We start from the raw sequence: 23805 nt of genomic DNA on the forward strand, positions 1-23805 counted from the left end.
ATTAACCTATGATTTTTTTCATATTTATAAAAGCTTAAAATACCAAAACTCACATGACATTACAAATTCATTATGAAAATCTAGGTAAAATGGCATTTTTAATTACTTTCTCCTCTCTCTCTCTCTCTCTCTCTCTCTCTCTCTCTGCTACTGTGACATTTTTAAACTGTTTTGATTGAGCTATACATTTTTCTCCACTCCCTTCTCTCTTGACCCCTCACTCTCAATTTCCTCAGGAGGTATTGCTTTCTCACCTTCCTATGCAGATCCATGCATGTCTCTCTGGTCCTCTTTGTTGTCTAATTTCTCTGCAGTTGTGGCCCGTAGGCTGGCTTTTCTTTGTTTTCTATCTAAAACCCACCCACGAGTGAGTACATATTGTGTTTGTCTTTCTGGGTCTGGGTTACCTCACTTAGGATAGTTTTTTCTAGATCCATCCATTTGCCTACAAATTTCAAGATGTCACTTTTTTTTTAAAACCACTGAGCAGTACTCAATTGTGCAAATGTACCACATTTTCTTTATCCATTCTTCAGTTGAGGAGCATCTAGGCTGTTTCCAGGTTTTGGCTATTGCAAATAATGCTGCTATGGACATAGCTGAGCACATGAAAATGACATTTTTAAAGAAAGAATATAAGCAATCAAATTTATGTTTTCAATGTTGAATAATATGAACATGTACAGCACAGACACTGAAAGGAAATAATTAAGAAATGGGACCTCCTGAAACTGAAAAGCTTCTGTAAAGCAAAGGAGATGGTCAACAAGACAAAATGGCAGCCTACAGAATGGGAAAAAATCTTCACCAACCCCACATGGGAAAGATATACAAAGAACTCAAAAAGTTGGTCCTCAAAAGAACAAATAATCCAATAAAAAAATTGAGTACAGCCCTAAACAGAGAACTCTCAACAGAGGAATCTAAAATGACTGAAAGACACTTAAGGAAATGTTCAACATCCTTAGTCATCAGAGAAATGCAAATCAAAATAACTCTGAGATTCCATCTTACACCTGTAAGAATGGCCAAGATCGAAAACACTGATGAAAACATATGCTGGAGAGGATGTGGGGTAAAGGAAACACTCCTGCATTGCTGGTGGGAGTGCAAGCTGATACAGACCCTTTGGATATCAGTGTGGCGATTTCTCAGAAAATTAGGAAACAACCTTTCTCAAGATCCAGTAATACCACTTTTGGGTATATACCCAAAGGATGCTCAATCGTACCACAAGGATATGTGCTCAACTATGTTCACAGCAGCATTGTGTGTCATAGCCAGAACCTGGAAACAACCTAAATGCCCCTCGACCAAAGAATGGATAAGGAAAATGTGGTACATTTATACAATGGAGTACTACACAGCAGAAAAAAATAATGACATCTTGAAATGAATCTAGAAAACATCATACTAAGTAACCCAGACCCAGAAAGACAATTATCACATGTACTAACTCATAAGTGGTTTTTAAACATAAAGAAACCCAGCCTACAAATCACAGTCCCAGAGAACTTAGAAAACAATGAGGACCCTATGAGAGGCATACGTGGATCTAATCTACATGGGAAGTAGAAAAAGACAATATCTCCTGAGTAAATTGAGAGTACAGGGACCATGGGAGAGGGCTGCAGGGGAGTTGAGCAGAGAAAAATGTATAGCTCAATAAAATCAATAAAAAAATAGAAAAAAGTACCCCTATTGTTAGTGCTATCCAAAAATAATTTTATTGACTTAAAATAAGTTCAAGGCCAGCCTAGTCTCCATGACAGAATGGCTCCAAAGCTATAAACCCTGACCCCTATAATAATGATAATAATAATAATAATAATAATAAATAAGTAGACATAGCAAAGTGTACTCTTTTTAACATTAACTGATTGACTAAGGGCTCATTGTTTAAAACAGTTTCTTTTTTTACCACTCTATTCACAATGATTATTTTTTAAGAAAAGGGAGTTTTATATAAAATCAAGGTGTTATATTTAATTCAGTAAAGACTGCCATTAATATTAGAAACTAAAGTACAGAACTAGCCATCTTTCTGTTTATTACTGAGCTAGAAGTTCAAGCCAACTTAAGTTTTAAGGGAAAGAAGCAAGAATATCATTTTGTAGTCTCCTGGCTGGAAATTCCAAAGAAAATATAAGTTCAGAGTAGAAAAATACTCCTGGTACTTTGAGAGAGATCATCTTAGTTACAGTTTCTATTTCTCTACTGGTTAAAACTTCATGAGCAAAGGCCACTTGGGGAGGAACACCGTTCTGTATTAATACACCATCTGTATTAGTCAGGTAGAAACTCGGGGCAAGAACCTGGAGGCAGGAACTGAATCACAGAGGCCAGGAGAAGCCCTGTCCCATGGCTTGCTCAGCCTACTTTCTTATAGCACCAGGGACCACTAGCCCAGCACTGTGTGCACTGCCCACAGTGAGTTAGGTCCTCTTCCGGTAATCAACAATCAAGAAAATGTACCACGTGCTTGTCCACAGGCTAATCTAGTCAGGGCATTTTCCCAGTCGAGGTATGTCTTTTAAGACGATTTCATCTTGTGTCAAGTTGACATAAAAATAGTCAGCACACAGATAAACCAGAGGAGATGCACAAATAAGCTCATGTTCCCTGTCTACTTAACAGTAGCTAACTCCTAGGCAAATGCCTTTATGAATAACTGGGTTCCTCTGATCTTTCTGAGTAAGAAAACAAATATCTGTTATTTATAAATTGCCCCATCTATCATAGTCTCTTAGGGAAGAACAAACTGACACAATGAGTTAGTGTTTACAGTAATTCCTCCTTGTTTGCAAAGTGTAAGTCCTAAGACCTCTAGGATGTCTAAAATTGCAGACAGTATCAAAATCTACACACATCTACACACACACACACACACACAGAGAGAGAGAGAGAGAGAGAGAGAGAGAGAGAGAGAGAGAGAGAGAGAGAGAGAGAGAGAGAGATTGTGACTTCTCCTTAGTGTATCCAAATGGCTAGCTAGCATCATGACTTTTGCACACTGAGGTCATTATTAATATAAAGGCCATCCTAACCCAAGCTGTGCAATACCACAACAGATAATCTGATACAACATATTTATATAAAGTGTATATAATTAATATGTAATATATGCTGTTTCCCTTAAACACACATATCTAAGATGAAGTTTAGCTTATAAATAAGAGATTAGCAATAACAATAAAACAATAACTAAACCAAAAGATATGCAAATGTGCTCTTGTTCTTTCACAATATCTTGCTGTTCTATACTCACTTATTTTCTTGTGATGATGAGATGATACACTGCCTACATGGCACGATACAGTGAGGCTTCACATTTCTGGCATAACACACTCCATCCATTAGAACACACTTTCTGTTCATGTTTCCACCCACAAATTTAATGTCACTTCTATTTTTTATCACATACTGTTCTCTAGACTAGTTTGAGGTACAACACCAGAATTTGCATGATTTTTTCTTCTCTACAATTTGATGGATGAAAAAGGTTTGTTCTTACCACAGACCTTTGCAACAACAGAATACAATGATTTCTTTGTTTAGTGAGAACCCTTCCCTTTTCACCTAAATGAGGTACTTCGTGAGTTGGTTTTTTTTTTTTTTTTTTTTTTTTTTTCAGCATAAAATCAGACAGCAAACATTACCACTTTTGAGTCAGGTATTATTAAGTAATATAAGGGCCACTGAGCACAAGTAACAAGATACTAATCAGTATCACCCGCACAGACAGACAGGCTGGTCTGACATACAGTACTGAAAACTGAGACAGCTGCTTAGAGACAAACGGGCAAGTAGCACATACCACATGGATGATTCATGTGCCATGAAGAATGCTGCAGAGCTTCATAATGCTAACATAAATTGTACACATTCTAAAAGTTATTATTTCTTTACTTCTAGAACTTTCATTTTTGTGTGCCATAACCAACACTAACTGAATCTCCTAATGATGAAGACTCTTGTACATGATTAATGATGTCAGTTAACTTCAATCAAATAAATAATCAAAGAATATTAAAGCTTCTTGTAGTCTTTATCAACAATAACTCAGTGATGGAATAATCAATATTAAAAAAATTTAAAAATATTAAGATTTTCACTATAGGTCACTATGAGGTCAGTTTTCACAAGCACCTGCTGAGTCCCTGTAAAAGAGAGTTTACTTCTTCCTTCACCGGAAGGGTGTTTAGTGTTTCCTTTCGCTGTTTTGTCTTTAGCACACTAATTACATAGCTTTACAGGTACAATAAGATCTAGTTTTGATATTAATATTCTCTCCTCAAGTCATTCTTTTCCTCCAGTACTCTATTTTAACCTTTCCTTTCCCATACTTTCAGCCCCTTTTAATTTGTTAATTTCTAAAGTGCTTGTCATGTCCTTATTAAATTCTTCTAGTTAATCCAAACTTTGCACCTTCTTCTTATTTATACGCTTAGGTCCTGAAGTTTCCGACTCTGCTTTTTGTTTTCACGTTCCAAAAGATATTATTAGTAGAGGTTACAGTTAGTTGTTTTTGATAACAACTTCATGAAATGATTTCACTAGGAAAAAGAATGTTTTTAGTAGCTAAAACATTCTTTGGTTTGGTTTTTTTTTTTTTTCTGCTTCCTTCCTTATATACTTCACTTGAAACCTCTATTCAATGATTAATTTAACACAACTTATATGTAGTAAAGGTAAAGACTTGAGATGAATACCTAGACTTTATTTCAAAAGCTCTCATGTCTAACCAAAACCAAAAACAGTATTTAGTGTATGTGATAGTTAATCTTCGTTAACAACTTGACTAGATTTGCAATGATCAAAGAGGCTAGGAGTGGGGATGGGGGGGTCACCCCTTGGTGTCTGAAAGGGCGTTTCAAGTCACAATAAGCCAGTGTGAGAAGGCACATTCTGAATGTGGGCGGCATCACCCCATGGGCTAAACAGAACGACAATGGGGGAAAATGAAAAAGCTAAGCAAGCACCCCCTTTCTGTGTCTCAGTTTCTCGTGATAGAAGTTGCTTTACTTCACTGCACTCCTCGTCATCACGATGAACTGAACCTTCTGAAACCTGAGCCAAAAATACCAATCTTGCCGGGCGGTGGTGGCGCACGCCTTTAATCCCAGCACTCGGGAGGCAGAGGCAGGCGGATCTCTGTGAGTTCGAGGCCAGCCTGGTCTACAAGAGCTAGTTCCAGGAGAGGCTCTAAAAAAGCTGCAGAGAAACCCTGTCTCGAAAAACCAAAAAAAAAAAAAAAAAAAAAAAAAAAAAAAACCAAAAAACAAAAACAAAAAAAACCAAAAAACAAAAATACCAATCTTTTCTCTGGTTTCTGGTTAGGTATTATGGTCATGGTAACATAAAATTACTTAATACAGCACGTCTTCTAATTTTGTGCTATTCTTATTTCTATAGACACTTCTCTTCTTGTTTTCCCCAGGAATCCAAGAGTAACTCCTTCATTCCCCAAAATAGTCCCCTTGATTGGCACATGGGATCCTATGCACTTTTGTGTGTGTGTGTGTGTGTGTGTGTGTGTGTGGGAGGGGTGTCATGGGAACTCGCCATGCTTTCTGGGCTAGCCTTGAGCTCCTAGCCTCTGGGGTATGAGCAATTCTTCCATCTTAAGCTCCCCAGCCTCCAGCCTTTAACTGGAACCCCAAGCACACAGCCAATACTCCAACCCAGCCTAAGTCAAAGTATAAAAATGTTCCTACCAATTTAGTTTTCCTTTCTAAAGAAAAATGTAATGGTGTACGCTTACCCTTGGGTCCCTGGTTCCCTGTTCTCTTCTCCTTTTGTGTTGTAGTTTGTGCAGTCTGGGCAGAAATCTCTCCAGAGTAGTGCCTAACTTAGTAATGACATTTAGAGGTTTACTTCTTTTCCCAATAACCTGAACTCTCTCCTACTTGTGATGAAGGCACAGATATGACTAGTTGGTTTGCCTTATTTTCTAACTGAGCTATATGGAGTTTTAATGATTATTCTGCAAAAGTCTAAAAATCTCAATTCATCAGGGACTATCAATATCTTCTTACCTGACCATTTTAGTTTGGTTGAGTCCCTTCTCTGTTCTTCTCCTTTTTGCCTGTGGTTATGTGTGTGCACCACGTGCATGCCTAGTGGCCACAGAGGTCAGAAGCAGGTACTGGCTCCCCTGGAGCTCACTCTGAGTGGCCGTGGAGCTCATGTGAGTGCTGGAAACTGAATCTGGGTCCTCCTCAAGAGCACTGCTCCTGTTTGTGGACTCATCTCTCTAGCCCTCTTCCACATATTCTTCAACGCTCTGCTTCTCCGGTAAACACTGTAGTGTATCATTAGTATTAGCTGTAAACATTCATGAGCCATGGAAACAACTAAGAAATGCAATATAAATAAAAGTAAACAACTGAATTTAGCTTGCACAAGAAGTAGCTTCTTTTTCTGCATTTGATAATGGGATAAAAGAGTAAAATCTACTCTAGATAAAGCTATGAAAAAGTAAAACAATACCCTTTTCTCACATTTCTTCAGTCAGCAACAAATCTACATTAAGAGTAAATTTAGTGGAGCCTTTGATGAACATGTGGTATTTCAGCCCCTTACACAGAAGGTAGTTTTGCTACTACTAAGGACATACATACCATAGACTAAAACCAAATGGAGGCACAGAAGACTTCTGTTAGATTAATAGTGTGCTTAGAAATACAGCCTGGCTGGAAGCCAGGAATGTAAAATGAGCTAAAGAAAAGGGCTAAGAAACAAACTAAGAACTTACCAAGTCAGTAAGATTAGCAACACGGAACTAAACACCGTTTACTCACCAAGACAAATCTAGGTTTTCTAGCCAAGTTATATACTAAACACACAACTTTGTGATCTTCATTGTGAGTTATTTATCATCATGGAAGTGACTGGGAAGTTAAAGCATGTACATGTGTACACACACACACACACACACACACACACACACAGGCACGCACTGAAGCAGAGGAAGTTAAACTCTTGAGTAATAAGAGTTTGAGTTGATGCCCACGCTGGATTGTTTCACAGATGACCCTCTCCCCAACCCTAGCTAGGAAGTACAGTTCTCATGGTTTAAAATGGAACAAAATTAACAAGAGTTTTTGGAAAATAGGAATAAAATACTAATGTTTCTTGTCTTTGGGCCTTTAAACTAGTAGCCCCTCTTGCAGGGTGACCGAAACTCCAAACTGTTTAGGTGGCCGCAGGCAGCTCATTGCTTTAAACTCCCAGATGACAATGAAATAACATCACTAGAACTCGACAAGCATTGACTAGAAGTCATGACGCTATAAGCAGAATCAAATGGAACCAGAACAAACAGGCTGATTTCTTGGCTGGTGGCTTTCATATATTTACTAAAAATATTTAAAAAGTGAGATCGAAGTGTTTCTATGAGTGAGTGCTATTAATTTAGAGAAGAGATTTACACTGAGAACTTGCTTAAGTAAACTGTATTCTGTAGAATATACTGAGTTATACAGATCTTCTTTCTTATCTTTAAAAACTGACAGACATTAAACTCAGGAAGGGAGGGAACAAAGAAAGAAGGAAACCACATTAAAGCCATACATCAAGGTTTAAAAAAAAAAATCTGATTTCAGTACTATGAAATAGCCAGTATGGAGGCAGCTTTCCAGTCAGTAGTCTGACCAGCTATCAACCCCGTGAGCTACAATAAAGACTGGCCTGGCCTGACAAGACACGCTTATAGTGGTATATTACTTTTGCTTTAATAAATAAAGGTTGCCTAAAGATCAGAGGGCAAAGCAACCACACTAGTTAGCCATACATGCCAGGGAGTGATGGCCACACTAGTCAGCCATACATGCCAGGGAGTGATGGCACACACCTTTAACTCCAGGACTCGGGAGACAGAGGCAGAGAGATCTCTGTTAGTTTAAGGTTACCCTGGTCTATACAAGATTGAATCTGTCTAAAAGAGAACCAGAGTTTACACAAAGGTGACCCCAGCACTTGGGATCCCGCGCCTTTAATCCCAGCACTAGGCAGGTGGAGACAGGAGTGATAGCTGGGCGGAGAGAGGAATATAAAGGGAACTCGTTGAGTGTGAAGGCTGAGGTTGGTGGAGAGCCTTGCAGGAGTGCCACTTTGTCTGAGTCTCCATAGACGTAAGATCTCTCTAGTGGTTGGCTGCTTTGCTTTTCTGATCTTTAGCTCGAACCCCAGTATCCGTCTCCGTGTTTTTATTATTCATGCTATACATGTCCAAAGCGGGGATAATGGCACAAAGGTTACCAGAGTAAGCAACCACGTTCTGCTTAGATGTAAGGCCTGCTACCTAGGAGAAAACATATGTCTGGTACTGTAAGCTGACCCAGAGCCCAAGACTGGGAGCTCACAAGCTGCAGGGGGGAACCTACTCTACTTGGCTAAATTGACACAGGATCAAACTGCCACAAATCAAGGAAGCGTTGGGTCCTCAAAGCAGCTCCTCTGTGCAGTGAACAGTGTCAAACTTACAATGGCTAAAAGCACAGACATCAAGACATCAAGTGACGAATGTGGCCTGTGGATCACCAACCCCTCCCCACGCCTTAGGGAACACTGACAGGTCGTAAGTTCAGGAGGCTACAGTGAAAGCATCTTCCAGACAAGGCAGGACCGATGCAGTCATAACTAATAGTGCGCTGGTTACCTGTACAGACCAAGGCAGGCACCATTCCAGCATGGAGCAGGAAGGGTTCACAAGCTCCAACTCCCAGCTGAGAAACCACTGGCAATTTATGGTTATGAGGGGAAGGAAAATCTGTTTCCTTTATGGATATATTTCCTGGTGGGTAGATCATACTCCAGTGGACAGCCCCACCCCCATACCATATAGATACTACAAATTAGATCCAATCATTAACTATAAAAAATATGAAATTGAGGAAGGCTAGATCCTAGAGTAGAAGGGGAGCAGGAGTGAATGATGAAAATACACTGTACGCATGGGCAAAATTCTCAAGGAATTAGGAAAAGAGAGCCGGGCATGGTGGCACACACCTTTTATCCTGGCACTTGGGAGGCAGATACAGGCAGATCTCTGTGAGTTGAAGGCTAACCTATTCTACAAGAGCTAGTTCCAGGACAGGCTCCAAAGCTACAGAGAAACTCTGCCTTGAAAAGCAAAACACACAACCAAAAAAGTGACAGACTATTAAATAAAATTCCCCAATACTAGGAATGAGAAGTCCCCTTATGAGTTGTTTGTCAGGGATGTATTTTATAGAATGTTGCCCTCGTTGCCTCCTAGAGGTTGAAACTAAGTCCTTACTGCTGAAGACACCCATGCTTTTTGGGCACAGAACCTAGAGGATCTGAGCCTTCTTTAGCCCGAAAGCCTCGACCTTGAGGATTGATTAGCTTTCGTGTTACCAGGCACAAGCACACTTCCGAAGGAAGGAAGCTACCAACAGGACTACCTGGCTAAGGTGCCTATGAGCTACAACAATGGTCAACACGGCACGACGGCCCTAAGGATGCAGCCGTCACACTCAGGTCTTCACAGTGACAACAGCTATCTGCTTCAGCTTAAGGCCTTCTCAACAACTGGGAAATCACACCATGTCCCAGAAGCCTAACCAGCTCACTGGGGCTGGGGAAGTCATGAATCTGGAAGAACCCACAACCACCACTTTTCTAAAGCAACATAGCTCCTTGCTGCATTCTAAACATTATCCTTATGCCCACAGGTAAAAGTTAGTTCTCAGCCCTCAAAAAAGAAAACTTCTCTTTGCAATAGATGGACACCGTTACAGCCAATCACAATGCAAAGAACACGTGATCATGTGATGTCTAGCCCCCGACTGTCCTATCTACAACACAACTCCTGCACCGAAGGCTCAGGGAACACAGTGGAAGAGCAGGCAGGAAGACTCTAGAGCCAAAGAAGCAGCAGGAGTTTGCTGTGAGATTGTGTCTCCTAGAAATGTTAGAGAAACTACACCCATGATGTCTCAATAACATGCTGCCTAAACAAGACTCAAACAAGGACAACACCAACAGACACACTAACATGGAAAAGGGAAATCATATGGGGCCCTAAACACAGGCAAAGAACTACAGGCAACTAAGGAATTCTGAGAGCAGGAGGAATAGTCTTCCTCAGGGTAGAGCCTCCAAATTGACTGACCAATACCAAGTGATCAGCTCTGAAACCATATACATGTAAGGTTTTATCTATATATCCAAGAATGAACTTCTGAGAGTAAGATGGGAATTATAGGGGTTGGAGGAAGGAAAGGGGAAGGGTAAATTATGTAATTATATTTTAATCTCAAAAAATTAAAAACTTAATCTAAAATATTTCAAAATTCTAATTTTAGATTCATTTATAATATACAGTTCAAATACTGAAACAGCCAAAGTTACAGTGTAGATACTTCAAAATTATATTTTCTTCAGTAATAAGTTTTCCAATGAATTTTTAAATCAACTACTAAACTACAAGACCCTCTTCCTGTGTCAAAATCTTTTTAGCAGTCTTGGAAATGAGAATATTTATAAACTTTATCTTAGACAGTTAAAGAAAAGCTTTTTTATTATCTTCCTGAGAAGCCTTTAATTCATATTCTGTTGGTTTTGTTAAACACCTTAAGATTCTGTTCTACATAATTCTAAGACCATTTTCAATACATAAATTCAACAAGCCTACATGTAGGTTTTAAATTTAACCCAACCATCATACCAGGTAATATTTCTTGAATCTGTCATTTAAAGGACATTACCCTGTGCTTCCTCTTGTCATGTCCCTTCCTCAACTCTGGCCTTTACCCACATTACCAAGGAAACCATCATGATATCGTCCAGTTTCTAAAGCTAATGGTTTCCTTTAAAAATTATCCCAGAGGGGACAAAATGAACTAACAAAGGGAAAATAAAGGAAGATTAAACAGCACAACTCTTTAAAAAAAATTATGCTGACCCTTAGTCTACTTAAGAGAAGCATGTCATTGTGTAAAACTGCCGACACAGGCACTGGTAAAATCAGGTCACCACGTTCTTGCTAGTTTCTAGACCACTGCCATTCAAAAACTTTCCTATGGTAATAGGGATGTTTTATATCTGTGATCTTCATAAGTCATCACCTGGCAGGCTACTGAAAAACAAAGAAGTTCATCTGAGGTTTTATTTAATTTTACTAAGCATGAACAGCCAAGCTTCTACTGTGATGAGTAGCATAGGATTAGACTTTTTTTTTCTTTATTTCTTTACCATCTTGAGCATTATACAAATGTTCTCATTAAACTTCAACACATGAGGCTATCATGGCATTTCAGATTCATACCATAACTTAATCTTTAAAGTTGAGTTTCAATAACCTTTCCTTTTGAGATTGTAACTCTGTCTAGCTATGTAGACCCTCCAGAGACAAACGCTGAACAAATCTTTACCCAGTAAGCCACAGCCACGTGGTAATACACAGATTAATGGAGATGGGTTAGCTTAGGATGAGTTAGCCAGAAACACAATTAAGCTATTGGCCAAACAGTATTGCAAATAATTTAGTTTCTGAGTGATTACTTTGCAGTCTGAGTAGCCAGGAACAAACAAGCGGCCTCATACTACACCTAGGCTATGATCCACAACCCCAGAGAAGCTAGATAACAAGGAGGACCCTAAGAGAGACATGCATGGATGCCTCCGGGAAAAGGAAATAGATAAGATCTCCTGAGTAAATTGGGGGTGTGTGTGAAGAGAACATGAGGGAATGGGATGGCTGAGTTGGGGAAGGGGCAGACAGAGATAGCAATGAAGGAGATCTTGATAGAGGGAGCCATTATAGGGTAAGGGAGAAACATGGTGCTAGGGAAATTCTCAGGAATCCACAAGGATGACCCCAGCTAAGGATCTTAGCAATAGTGGAGAGGGTGCCTGGACTGGCCTTACCCTGTAATCAGATTGATGACCACGCTAATTGTCACCATAGAGCCTTCACTAGTAACTGATGGAAGCAGACACAAAGATCCATAGCTAATCACTGGGTCAAGCTCCTGGAGTTCAGCTGAATAGAGGGAGGAGAAATCATATGAGCAAGGGATGTTAAGATCATGATGGGGAAAACCCCAGAGACAGCTGACCCGAGTTAGTGGGAGCTCAGGGACTCTGGACTGACAGCTGGGGAACCAACTAGGTTGGGACCAAACTAGGCCCTCTGAATGTGGGTGACAGTTCTGTGGCTGGGGCAGTCTGTGGAGTCACTGGTAGTGAGACCAGGATTTATCCTTAGTGCATGAACTGGCTTTTTAGAGCCCATTCCCTATGGAGGGATACCTTGGTCAACCATGGAACAGAAGGGGCTTGGTCCTTTCTCAACTTGATATGCCAGACTTGTTGACTCCCCAAGGGAGACCTTATCCTGTCTAAGGAGTGGATTGGGGGGTTGGGTGGGGTGAAAGTGGAGGGGGCAGGAAGAGAGGATGGAAGGGAAACGGTGGTTGGTATGTAAAATGAAAAAAAAAACCTTTCAAATAAATAAAATAAAACACTGAATGATTTTATGTGGGAATAAAAAGCCCCAATGCCTTCCTCTCTCTACTTCCTGGTTGCTGGTAGCTGACCGACTCTGTCCTTCCATGACCTACCATAATGGACTGAAAATAAGACAAGAAATCTTTCTTCCTCCAAGTTGTTCTGGTCACCGGACAAGAGCAGCAAATACAGATTAGCTTTGAAAGTGCTCTTTTCAACAAAGAGAATTAGAATCCATTATTCTGTATTTTCTAGGTAGTTTCATAAAACCTAAAGAGACCTGCCCACCTCTGTGTGCCTGAAATTAAAACCATACAATATACTCTCCCCTGAGTTTTTGGACAGGGCTACATAATTAGTCCATGAGGATAATAGTATAATGAAATATAAATACAGTACAACCAAGTAGGAGTATGGGAACAACTGAAGATCATTTTATAGATAGATCTATTGATAGATAGATGTATATATATATATACAGATATACATATGTATATACATGTATAGATATATACATATCTATATGTACATACATATCCATTCACTATGATAACACAAAAATTAGTGAATAGACACACATTTCTATCAAGTGCAATAATACATTGGGACCGTCAATGAAGAACTATGTGATTTCTCTTTCTGGAGTTATTTACCAGACACGGAATATCAAGCTTGGCCATATGTTTTAAGAAATTTGTGACCACTACTAGTTCCTTCCAATTTAATTTATGGACAAATATATGGTCTTAAAATAAGAGTTCTTTAAAAGCTAAAAGAGAAGCACTAAGAAAAACAATGTTAAGTATTTTAAATCCCCTTTGTTTCTCCTGTCTCCTCCTTACACATAAACTGTTTAGTCTTTTATTTTGCTTGGTTATAAAGCACAGATGTAGGTGTTGAGGGGGGACAGCCATAATGGCTCCTCTCTGGAGCTGATATAAATGTCACCCCACCCATCAATCTTCTCTTTCCTTTGACGATCAGTTGGGTTTTGAATAGCTTTTGGTGGAGGGTGGGTAGGCGGACAGAACAATGGGAACAATCTCAGCATTGAATTCAAAAGAATTCAAAGTATGTTAGTGCAAGTTATATGCCTAACTGTATACCGATTTCTAAACAATGCTGATTTGATCCTTTTCTAGTCTGGAATTTGAATAAACAATGGAACTTACTATTTTGAGCCAAGGCTTGAAGCAGACAATCCAAGCATCCTTCTAAGCAGTCCTCTGTCCTGTCAGCAGCTGTGATCTTCAGTTTCTTTAAGGTGTCACTGAGACTATCTGTTTACAGGGAAAAAAAAAAAAACCAGACTCTTAAATATTCTAACCATCACATGGTGAAAGGAAAGCCAGTGGCTCCTAGGATACAAAAGTTCCCACATGGCCAGTTCTCAGCCTCCCACTGCTGCAACCCTTTAATACAGTTCCTTAAATTTGCTACTGTTATGAATCATAATATAAATATCTGATATGTGACCCCTATGAAAGGGTTGCTCAACCCCTCCCAAAGGGAGCTTTAAACCACACACTGAGAACCATTGCACAAGACAGAATTAGCCTCCATGTGCATTCCAAATGGCCCTGAATGCATGCAATAAGTTATTGCAAATTTTAAAATAAGTGTTCATTTAACTCAAATATGAACTAGTAACTCCGTGTATAAGTAAGATATCATGAATATCCCAGATTATAATGACTCTTTTCCAATAATCTAATATCTTATTGAAGAAACCAGATACACTTGTGAAAAGTTAGTCATGAAAGCATAGTTTTGCAAATTATATTTAGTTTCATATTTTGCTTCTATTCTCTTTTATATTTATGTGCCTCTCTGTGTGTATATACAAATACGCTCATGCCAGGCACCTCTGTGGACTTGAAAGGTAAGCTTTCTCCTTCTACCCTACAGATCTCCCGGGGTCCGAACTCAAGTTATCAGGTTTGGTGGCAAGCACCATTTTGCTGCTGAACCATCTCACCAGCTTGTACCCTTGTAAACACAGAAAATAAAAATGAAGGTTTATAGAAGTTCCAATGATTTCAAATAATATTAAATGTGATAAAAGTCTACTTTTATACGACCATTTGAAAAGTGCTTCATAGAGTATTATTTTAAAAAGCAAAACAGTCTGAATTACAATGATCGTTCTCTGTCCTCGACCATGGAATCTCAAAATTTTAAATTTTATTGGGATTTGCCAAAGACCTTTTCTTTACAATATTTCTGTCTAAATTGCAAAAGTAAAAACTAAGCCTTTTAAAGTTTTATTTTGTAAGTAATCTAAACATTGCTTTAAATGAAAAGCAGTGGGGTAGAAAACATATAGGCGCAGTGTGTGGCTCGGCAGAAGACGGCAGAATCATCTACTTCCTACACTCAGTCTTTTAGGATGTGTTTAGTCCTTTGAGTGAGCAGAGGCAGAAAAGACAACAAGCTGAACAGGTAGTATTGTACAACCTTTCCAGGTAACTAATCGGGAAGCTGCGCTAGTACCGCAAAGTTCTTTCTTCAACAGTCAGCTGCCGTGTGAAACAAGAAACAATGCCCTCCATCATTTCCAACCGTTACATCAGAATCTGTTGATTTCTCGCACACCAAATCTTTCATGTACACAGGCTGTTTATATTTCTGCATGAGTCACTTAAAAAAAACATTAGCACTGAATTATGTTTATCACCAAGTGCTGACATACCTCACTAAGCGATTTCAAATTACTGAATTTATTATATCACCACCAATCATGTTTTAAAAGAAGCGTATTCAATATTGGGAAGCTATCGATGTAACAAATGTGATTTAAGTTTCCCATGTTTTCAATTTTATCTTGAAAAACTCTAGTTTTATCACCAACGAGAAATATAGCTAGGTTTTTTTTCTCCTTTAAGCAACAAACTATTTACCAGTGAGAAGTAAACACATTAAAGACACAGTCTGTTCTCTCTAATTTAAAGAAAGGAGGCAGGGTGAGAAGAACTCCCGACGATCTGCGGCTGCACCAGCGTTCTTCACAACCATCACAACAATGTGTCTTCACAACCATCACAACAATGTGTCTTCACAACCATCGCAACAATGTGTCTTCACAACCATCACAACAATGTGTCTTCACAACCATCGCAACAATGTGTCTTCACAACCATCGCAACAATGTGTCTTCACAACCATCGCAACAATGTGTCTTCACAACCATCGCAACAATGTGTCTTCACAACCATCGCAACAATGTGTCTTCACAACCATCGCAACAATGTGTCTTCACAACCATCGCAACAATGTGTCTTCACAACCATCGCAACAATGTGTCTTCACAACCATCGCAACAATGTGTCTTCCACACAGATCCAGTTTCCTACTGTAGAGCTTTTCAAATGCACCCTTAACGGCTGTGTGAAAATATATTTTCCTAGGGCAGGGGAGATGGCACAGCAGTTAAGAATACTGGCTGCTTTATTAGAGCACCTGGGTTTGGTTCCTAGCATCCACATGGCTGTTCACAACTAATATGTACCAAGATGTTTTAAAAGAAAAAAAGCATGTTCTAGTTCAGTAGCTCTCAACCGTGTGAAGTTACGACCCTTGAATATAGCTCCCACATTAACTCCCAACCATAAAATTCTTTCACTGTTACTTCATAACTGTAACTTTGCTACTGTTATGAATTGTAATATAAATATCTGATTGGCTGGAAATCTGTGATGTGACCCCCCAAAGGGGACTGACAATAGCTGTTCTACTCAGCGCCCACATTCTCTTTCAACCTGTATGTCCTACCCCAATAATTAGCATGTACTTAAACTGTGATACTAGATTGCACTAGAGAGTAATTTACAAATAAGTCTAAATATAACATTTCTAAACTGAGTAAAAACAGAACTATTTTCCTTTTGTTTGGAGTCTCACTATGCAGCCCTCGCTAGCCTTGACCATGCTAGTAGACGAGGCTGGCCTTGAGATCAACGATTCCCTTGCCTCTGTCTCCCAAGTGTTAGCATTAAAGGTATATACCACCATGCCCACCCAGTAAAAACAGTTTTAAAGAAACAGCTCAAAATTACAACACAAGGCAATGCAATACACTGTAAGAATCACTCAATAAACACTAATTGGCTGATTTAACTGATAATCTCTACAAATACTAATATCCACACCTTCAATTCAGTCTCCTATGTATTTTACAGTCAGAACAAATTAAGTAGTCCAAAACTAAATATATAACCTTCTTTCTAAATTTATTCTCCCAACATGCTTTGTAAAGGTCTCTCACCACACCTCGGTCCACAGACACCTATCACTGACTATCCCTGCCCATTCCATCCAAACCTTCTCTTCCTTAGTCCTCCAGGGCATTCTTTATGAATACCCCCAGCCAGGGAGCTCTCATTTTCTCCCCCCTCCCCTAGACAGGGTTTCTCTGCAGCTTTGGAGCCTGTCCTAGAACTAGCTCTTGTAGACCAGACTGGTCTTTAACTCAGAGATCCTCCTACCACTGCCTTCTGAGTGCTGGGATTAAAGGCATGCACCACCACCACCCCACCTTTTTTTATTTTTTTTAAATGAGATTTCACGTAAAATCACAAATAAAGCATCACGGGGCCATGCCTGATGGCTCACTCTTTTAATCTCAGTACTCAGGAGTTTGAGGTCAGCCTGGTCTACGTAGGAAATCCCAGGCTAACCAGTGTTTGTACTCAGACCCTGTGGTTTTTTTTAAATATTACATAACTTTTTAAAGGAAGCTACTCAAAAGGGGCCCAGTCCCGAAGTTTGTGTATCTCCGTGAATGTCTGCACCATGAGAACAGACATTCTGAAACAGTGAAATTCTGCTTAGGGTTATTTATGTTGACTACCAGGTATGTGCTTTCTTGGTATAATATAAAATAAGTCACACATTGTCTTATATGAAAGAGATATTTTTTGGGGAAATACTTTTGCTGTTAATACATTTTCAGGCTAAAGCATAACTCTGTTAGAATTTCCTAGTATGTATAAGGCCTTTGGTTTGAGTCTTACCACTGCAAAAACAAAAAGTGTAAAAAAAATACTTCTGTTTACTGAGAGGCTTGTCCATTTCTTTTCTTATTACAATACTCATCAGCAATGGGAGATTGAGACATTTTCACTGCACAGGTTCACTGTGTTGAATTATCAGTAAATACAAAATATGGTTTAAATGGACTTTCTAAGAACAGTAATCTGTATGGTAAAGATTCCTGAGATTTCTTATCATAGTGTATATGAAAGAGTCTAAAAATACTGCCCTCTGTTTCCTACTGAGATTCAGAACCTCTAGAGACATATGCCATGGGTTCACAAGGAATTTTAAACTGATAAAATTTATTGACTCCTGCTGTCACATGGAACTGTCAGGAACCGCACTGCCGAATTTTTTATTTCCTGTATTTGTCAAAGGTGGGCAACCAAAGGTTTGAAGAAGTAAAATTGTTACCTTTTCCAAAAGATTAAGGCCACAAAAGGGATAAGCCAGGTAGCGGCAGCACACATCGTTAGTCCCAGCAATCTAGAGGACAGAGGCAGGCGGATCTCTGTGAGTTCTAGGCCAGCCTGGTCTACAGAGTTCTTGGACAGCCAGGGCTGTTAAACAGAGAAACCCTGTCTTGAAAAACAAAACAAACAAACAAAAAAGACCACAAAGGAGGCAGAAGTGTCCACATCCACTACAGCTGGCTAACTACCTACTGGACTGGACTCTGACTGTATTGCCAAGGCTGGTGTCTTGAATGCCTGGGCTCACATAACCCTCTGGTCTTAGCCTCCAGTTAGCTGGACCTACAACTGCACAGCACCCACTGTCCCTGGCTCCTCTCAGTATATTAATCTCATCAGTTATTCCTGTGCAGGGAATGAAGGGGCCGGAGGTGGCTGCCCAGTGAGGCAGAGAGGGCCGGAGGTGTCACTGTGATAGATGATTCTCCATTAGGAAGCCTGAGGCCAACAGGAAGAAAGTCGTCAGCCTAATCATTTTTATTTTCCAATATATGCTTTTAAAATTGAGAGATAATTCACATGTACTCGAATGTACAGATTTTAAATTACTATTAGGTGAGTTTTGATAAATGTGTTCATATAATAATTACTTAAATCAAGATGTGAGACATTTTAACACTGTCTTAGAAATGGATTCACAGTAAGATATCTTAAGTATTGATCTGAATTTATTTAAAATGTTGAAATGTAGCATAGCTTCAGCTGCCTCTGAATCAGTGATTCCCAACCTTCCTAATGCTTGAATCCTTTAATACAGTTCCTTTATGTTGTAGTGACCCCAACCGTAAGATTATTTTCATTGCTACTTCATAACTGCAATTTTGATACTGGATTAATCATAATGCAAATATCTGATATGCAGAATAGCTGCTATGCAAACTCCATAGAAGGGTGTCACAACCCACAGGTTGAGAGCCCCTGCTCTGGATGAAGAATAATTTTTTTCTTTTCTTTTTTTTTTTTTTTTTGAGACGGAGTCCCTCCTGTGTAGACCCAGCTGGTCTAGAACTCACAGAGATCTATCTGCCTGTCTCCTGAGTGCTGGGATTAGAGGTATGCACCACCACACTTGGGCTTAATTAAGAGTTCTTAAACACATGGATTGTTCTATGTGCAGTTTAGTTAAATACTTTGTATCTTCAAATGTATAAATTGGGCTGGAAGTGGTGATACATACCTATAACCAGCATTTGGACGGCTGAGACAGGAAGACTGAGTTTCATACCAACCTGTCTGATATAAAGTGAGACCTCCATGAAACTCAATATGGACAAGTTCAACAGAACTCCCATATATTGCCAGAGCATAAATTTCATCTCAAAAAAGCAAAACGAGGGAGGCTGGAGAGATAGCTGGGTGGTAAGAACACTGACTGCTCTTCCAGAGGACCCGGGTTCAATTCCCAGCACCCACACGGCAGCTCATAAATGTATTTAAATCCAGTCCCTGGACAATCTGACACCTTTATAACATTACACACATTAAAAATAAAAAAAGCAAAACAAGGAGCTGAAGAGAAAGAGACAATGTCTGAGTGCTTACTATTCTTGAGAGGATCCAGTTCAGCTCTCAGCAGCCATATCTAGTGGCTCAAACCACCTGTAACTCCAGCTTCAAGAGATCTGGCATCCTTTCCTGGTCTCCAGGGGCACCCTAGCCCAGGCATGCATACACATATAACCAAAAATAAAATCTTAAAACAAAAAGCTCAATCCCCCAAATTCTTATTGACCTTGTTGGTCTCATTTTAAAACATAAGATGTTATTTCTGATAATGTGGAGCACATAGCAAGCACTTCCAGGCATCACTGCCTTTCCGTTTCTATCGGCACACTATAGATAACTTGTAAGTACATGAGACAAAAGTCAGTAACTAGAGAGCTTTCTGGAACGAATTTATTTCTTTTTTTGCCCAATTAATCAATGTTGAGTGTGCGCTTCCTTTATGCTAACTGGCAAGATATAGTGCATTAACCACAACAAGCAAGGTGCCATACAGTGGATTGGAGAGTATATATTAACAGTTTAGAAAATGAGCCTGGTGGTGGTGGCGCACGCCTTTATTCCCAGCACTCGGGAAGCAGAGGCAGGCGGATCTCTGTGAGTTCGAGGCCAGTTTGGCCTATAAGAGGTAGTTCCAGGATAGGCTCCAAAGCTACAGATAAACCCTGTTTTGAAAAACCAAAAATAAATAAATAAATAATAAAAAGAATGCGGTCCTTGAATCAGAGCCTTGGACTCCAAGCAAATGCCTTGATTATTTTTTCATACTATGACTTTCAGTTTTAACTTATGTCTCTTTTTTCAGTTTTTTTTTGAGATTTATTTTTATTTTGTGTGTATGAGTGTTGTCTGTACCCCATGTGTATGAGTGTTGTCTGTACCCCATGTGTATGAGTGTTGTCTGTACCCCGTGTGTGCGAGTGTTGTCTGTACCCCATGTGTATGCAGTACTCATGGAGGCCAGAAGCGGTCATCAGATTCCCTAGGACTGAAGTTATCGAAGTCTGTGAGCCACGAAGGTAGGCGCTGGGAATCAAACCCAGGTCCTGTAGAGGAGCAGCCAATGCTCTTTCTTAACTCCTGGGCCATTCCATCAGCCCTTCACTTACGGCTTTAACTTATTTTTCATATGTTCTAAGATTGATGTTTATTCTTATATGTTGATCGCTTTAATATTTTATCCTTTCCTTAATGAATTAAATAACCGCCTGTTTGTTACATACACAACTATCTCTGAAGTGTCCTGTTTCTAACTATCTTGATATAATTACACTGACTCTGTCCCATCTTGCGGTAGCTCGTAAGTCACTGCTCATTTTTCAAGCTTTCTTAGATGGTCAGATCTCTACAATCCACTTATCATCACAAGCATGCATTCTACACTGAATGCCTGAAGAACTAAATGAGCAAGTCAATGAACTAAAATTCCCTGGCTCCTATGATTAGAACAAACTATCTTTACTTTAGGAACACTCATATGTTAGTTATTAAGCCTGCCTTTCTACAGCATGAACTTACCTGATTTTATCCAGACCTTGTTTTGGGTCTCTCAATAAAATTGACTATTTTAATTCAGATCCTGCGACATACATATTTTAGCCATACTGTAGCCTCTTCTGCAGAGGTGGATCAAACCCTGCACCTCCTGTATGCTAGGTGGGCACTCTACAATATAGTGACATCTCTACTCCTTCCAACAAATGTATTATGAATAAGAATTACGTAATGTTCCCATTTCTATGGGTAAACATGTCTAGACTACAAACAAGCTACTGTGCAAAATGATCCCATAAAAAAAGATCACATATTCAGTCAGCGAGCAAATTCTGTGATTAGTAATTGGTTTGTCTTTAAGTTTCCTCAGTTGTCTATACACAGAATTACATCAGCAAATCATGGTCTCCCCTTTTTTCTGATGTTTTTAACAAGTGAGAAAATAGTCCCAACAATCACGTCAATGGTCTACCAAGTTAACTGTGAGGTTGTTTAATACAGAAAAGTCCCCCTTGTGCTGACTTAGGATTTCTACTGCTGTGATGAAACACCATACCAAAAAGCAACTTGGGGAGAAAAGAGTTTACTCTGCTTTCACTTCTACAACACTGTTCATCATCAAGGAAGTCAAGGCAGGAACTCAAGCAGGGCAGAAACCTGGGGGCAGGAGCTGATGCAGAGGCCGCTGAGGAGGGTGGCTTACTGACTTGCTCCCAAATGGCTTGCTCAGCCTGCTTTCTTTTAGAACCCAGGACCACCCGCCCAGAGATGGCACCAGCCCTAACAGGATGGGACCTCCCCTTTAATCACTAATTAAAAAACTGCCCCAGGTTTGCCTATAGCCTGATCTTTCGGCGTCATTTTCTCAATTGAGGCTCCCTCCTCTCTGATGACTCTAGCTTGTGTCAAGTGGACATAAAACCAGCCAGCACATGTTCCTCACACCGCTGCCACCTTTCACGAGTTTCAGGATGGGAGAGGTAAGTGAACAAACAAAGCAAGAGCTTGCTTCCTAGCAAGCCAAAAAAGTTAGTAGAAAAATCATTTCTAATTGCTATAGCTACTACAGATATTTGTCAAAATGTCAGCTAGTTTAAACAAACCACACCCCCCACACATACAACTAAGAACTCAGAAACAACAGCTAAAAGGTATTAATTTATTACTACTTTCAGATTATCAAGTCGAAGAAAAACCTTGAATATTAAAGAAGGTAATATATAGGGAGCCATTTTCTTTCAATTAGTTCTTATGACATTGTCCCACAGAAGCATGGTCTAACAGAAATATAAATAAACATTAAATATGTATGACTTTGTCCCACAGAAGCATGGTCAAACAGATATATAAATAAATATTAAATATGTATGACATTGTCCCACAGAAGCATGGTCTAACAGATATATAAATAAACATTAAATATGTATGACATTGTCCCACAGAAGCATGGTCTAACAGATATATAAATAAATATTAAATATGCCTCATAAGCACAAATACATGATGTGGAAAAGATGAATCTGGATAAAAATTACTATGCAAAGTGCATATTGCAGTACTTGGAGGACATTAAAATAGCATTTAAGAAGTAGGAATGCTATGTGTGAAAAAATAAGCTATTCCATTTAATGCAAACTCTAAACTTCATAAACTATACACTCTTTTATTGGTGTATGTATAGCCCTAGCATATAGTATACCTATTCACATGCACGAGCTTGTTCCCAATATGGTCTACCAGTGGCAGTAACACCAAAACCCTGCATCTACTCAACACTTATCCACTTGATCAAGATTAATCTTGATCGTCAACCTGACAGGAGTTAAAATCATTTGAACACTAGAATACATTTCCAGTAATGTCTAACTGAAGAGAGAAGACTATCATGAACGTGAGCAGCACTGTCCCATAGGCTGGGGTGTAGGACCAAATGAAAGAAAGGCCAGCCAGCCAGGGCTATGGAGAGAGACCCTGTCTCAAAAAATAATACAAGAAGGTGGCAGGGGTGGGAATTGGTGGGGTGGGGGTGATGGTGGTGGCAGGGGTGGGTGCTGGTGCGGGATGGGGCGAGCTGAACATTTGCCTTCATCCCATTCTGCCTTCTAAACTGCAGGTACGATGTGACCAGCTGCCTCCAGTCCCCGCCACCCTGACTTTCCTGCAGTGATGGGCTGGGCTCTCAAATAGGGTAAAAGCCAACCTTCATTCCTTAAGCTGCTCTCTGCCAGGAGAAAAGCGACTAATGAGTCTGTCCTTTACCCACAGGGTGGAGCTCCTCATCCCACAGACTAGCTGTAACAGCACCTCGCCCATCACCTGCCTCCACTGCACTCAAAGCTGACTTCATACAAAACAAGACCACGTGAATTCAGTCAACTTCTAAAACAGGGCTGAATTAGAAACTCAGGTAATTTCCTAAGTTAGCAAACCGATTCGGAAAATTGTTTTTGCAAAAATTCATACAATTCCAATTTTGTGAGTTTTTTTTTTCATTTCCTTAGTTTTATACTTTTGTGTATATAAAACTCTTATTGGTGGATTTTTATTGGATGGGAAATTTGAATATTTTCACATTACTCTCCCGAGTGAAAATGTAATGGAGCCTAAAAACTTAACATTAATCTTTCTATATCCTGCACTCACATCTTGTTACAAATTATGATCTAAATTGCCTTGACTAAGAAATATTTTTATTATGACAAAAGTAATGACTTCCTATCACTGTGGGGTTGCTTCTCTGCTTATTTCAGAAAGCTGGCACAAAACTTTTTGAGCAATCTTCTTTCTTATAAAAAACATTCTGAGCAATGACCCCTTCCCC

General features: G+C 39.5%; 1 protein-coding gene across 4 annotated transcripts in view; it reads right to left on the reverse strand.

The window, feature by feature from the left end:
- Nucleotides 1-23805, reverse strand: part of Rap1gds1 (Rap1 GTPase-GDP dissociation stimulator 1) — a 124159-nt gene that overhangs the window by 87048 nt on the left and 13306 nt on the right. For all 4 annotated transcript variants that reach the window (XM_038311576.2, XM_038311575.2, XM_038311574.2 and 1 more), the window contains exon 2: nucleotides 13653-13760. In XM_038311576.2, coding sequence (XP_038167504.1) covers nucleotides 13653-13760 — 108 coding nt within the window. The remainder of the gene's footprint in view (nucleotides 1-13652; nucleotides 13761-23805) is intronic.

The sequence above is a fragment of the Arvicola amphibius genome, chromosome 14 (assembly GCF_903992535.2).
Source record: "Arvicola amphibius chromosome 14, mArvAmp1.2, whole genome shotgun sequence".
Classification (NCBI taxonomy): domain Eukaryota; kingdom Metazoa; phylum Chordata; class Mammalia; order Rodentia; family Cricetidae; genus Arvicola; species Arvicola amphibius.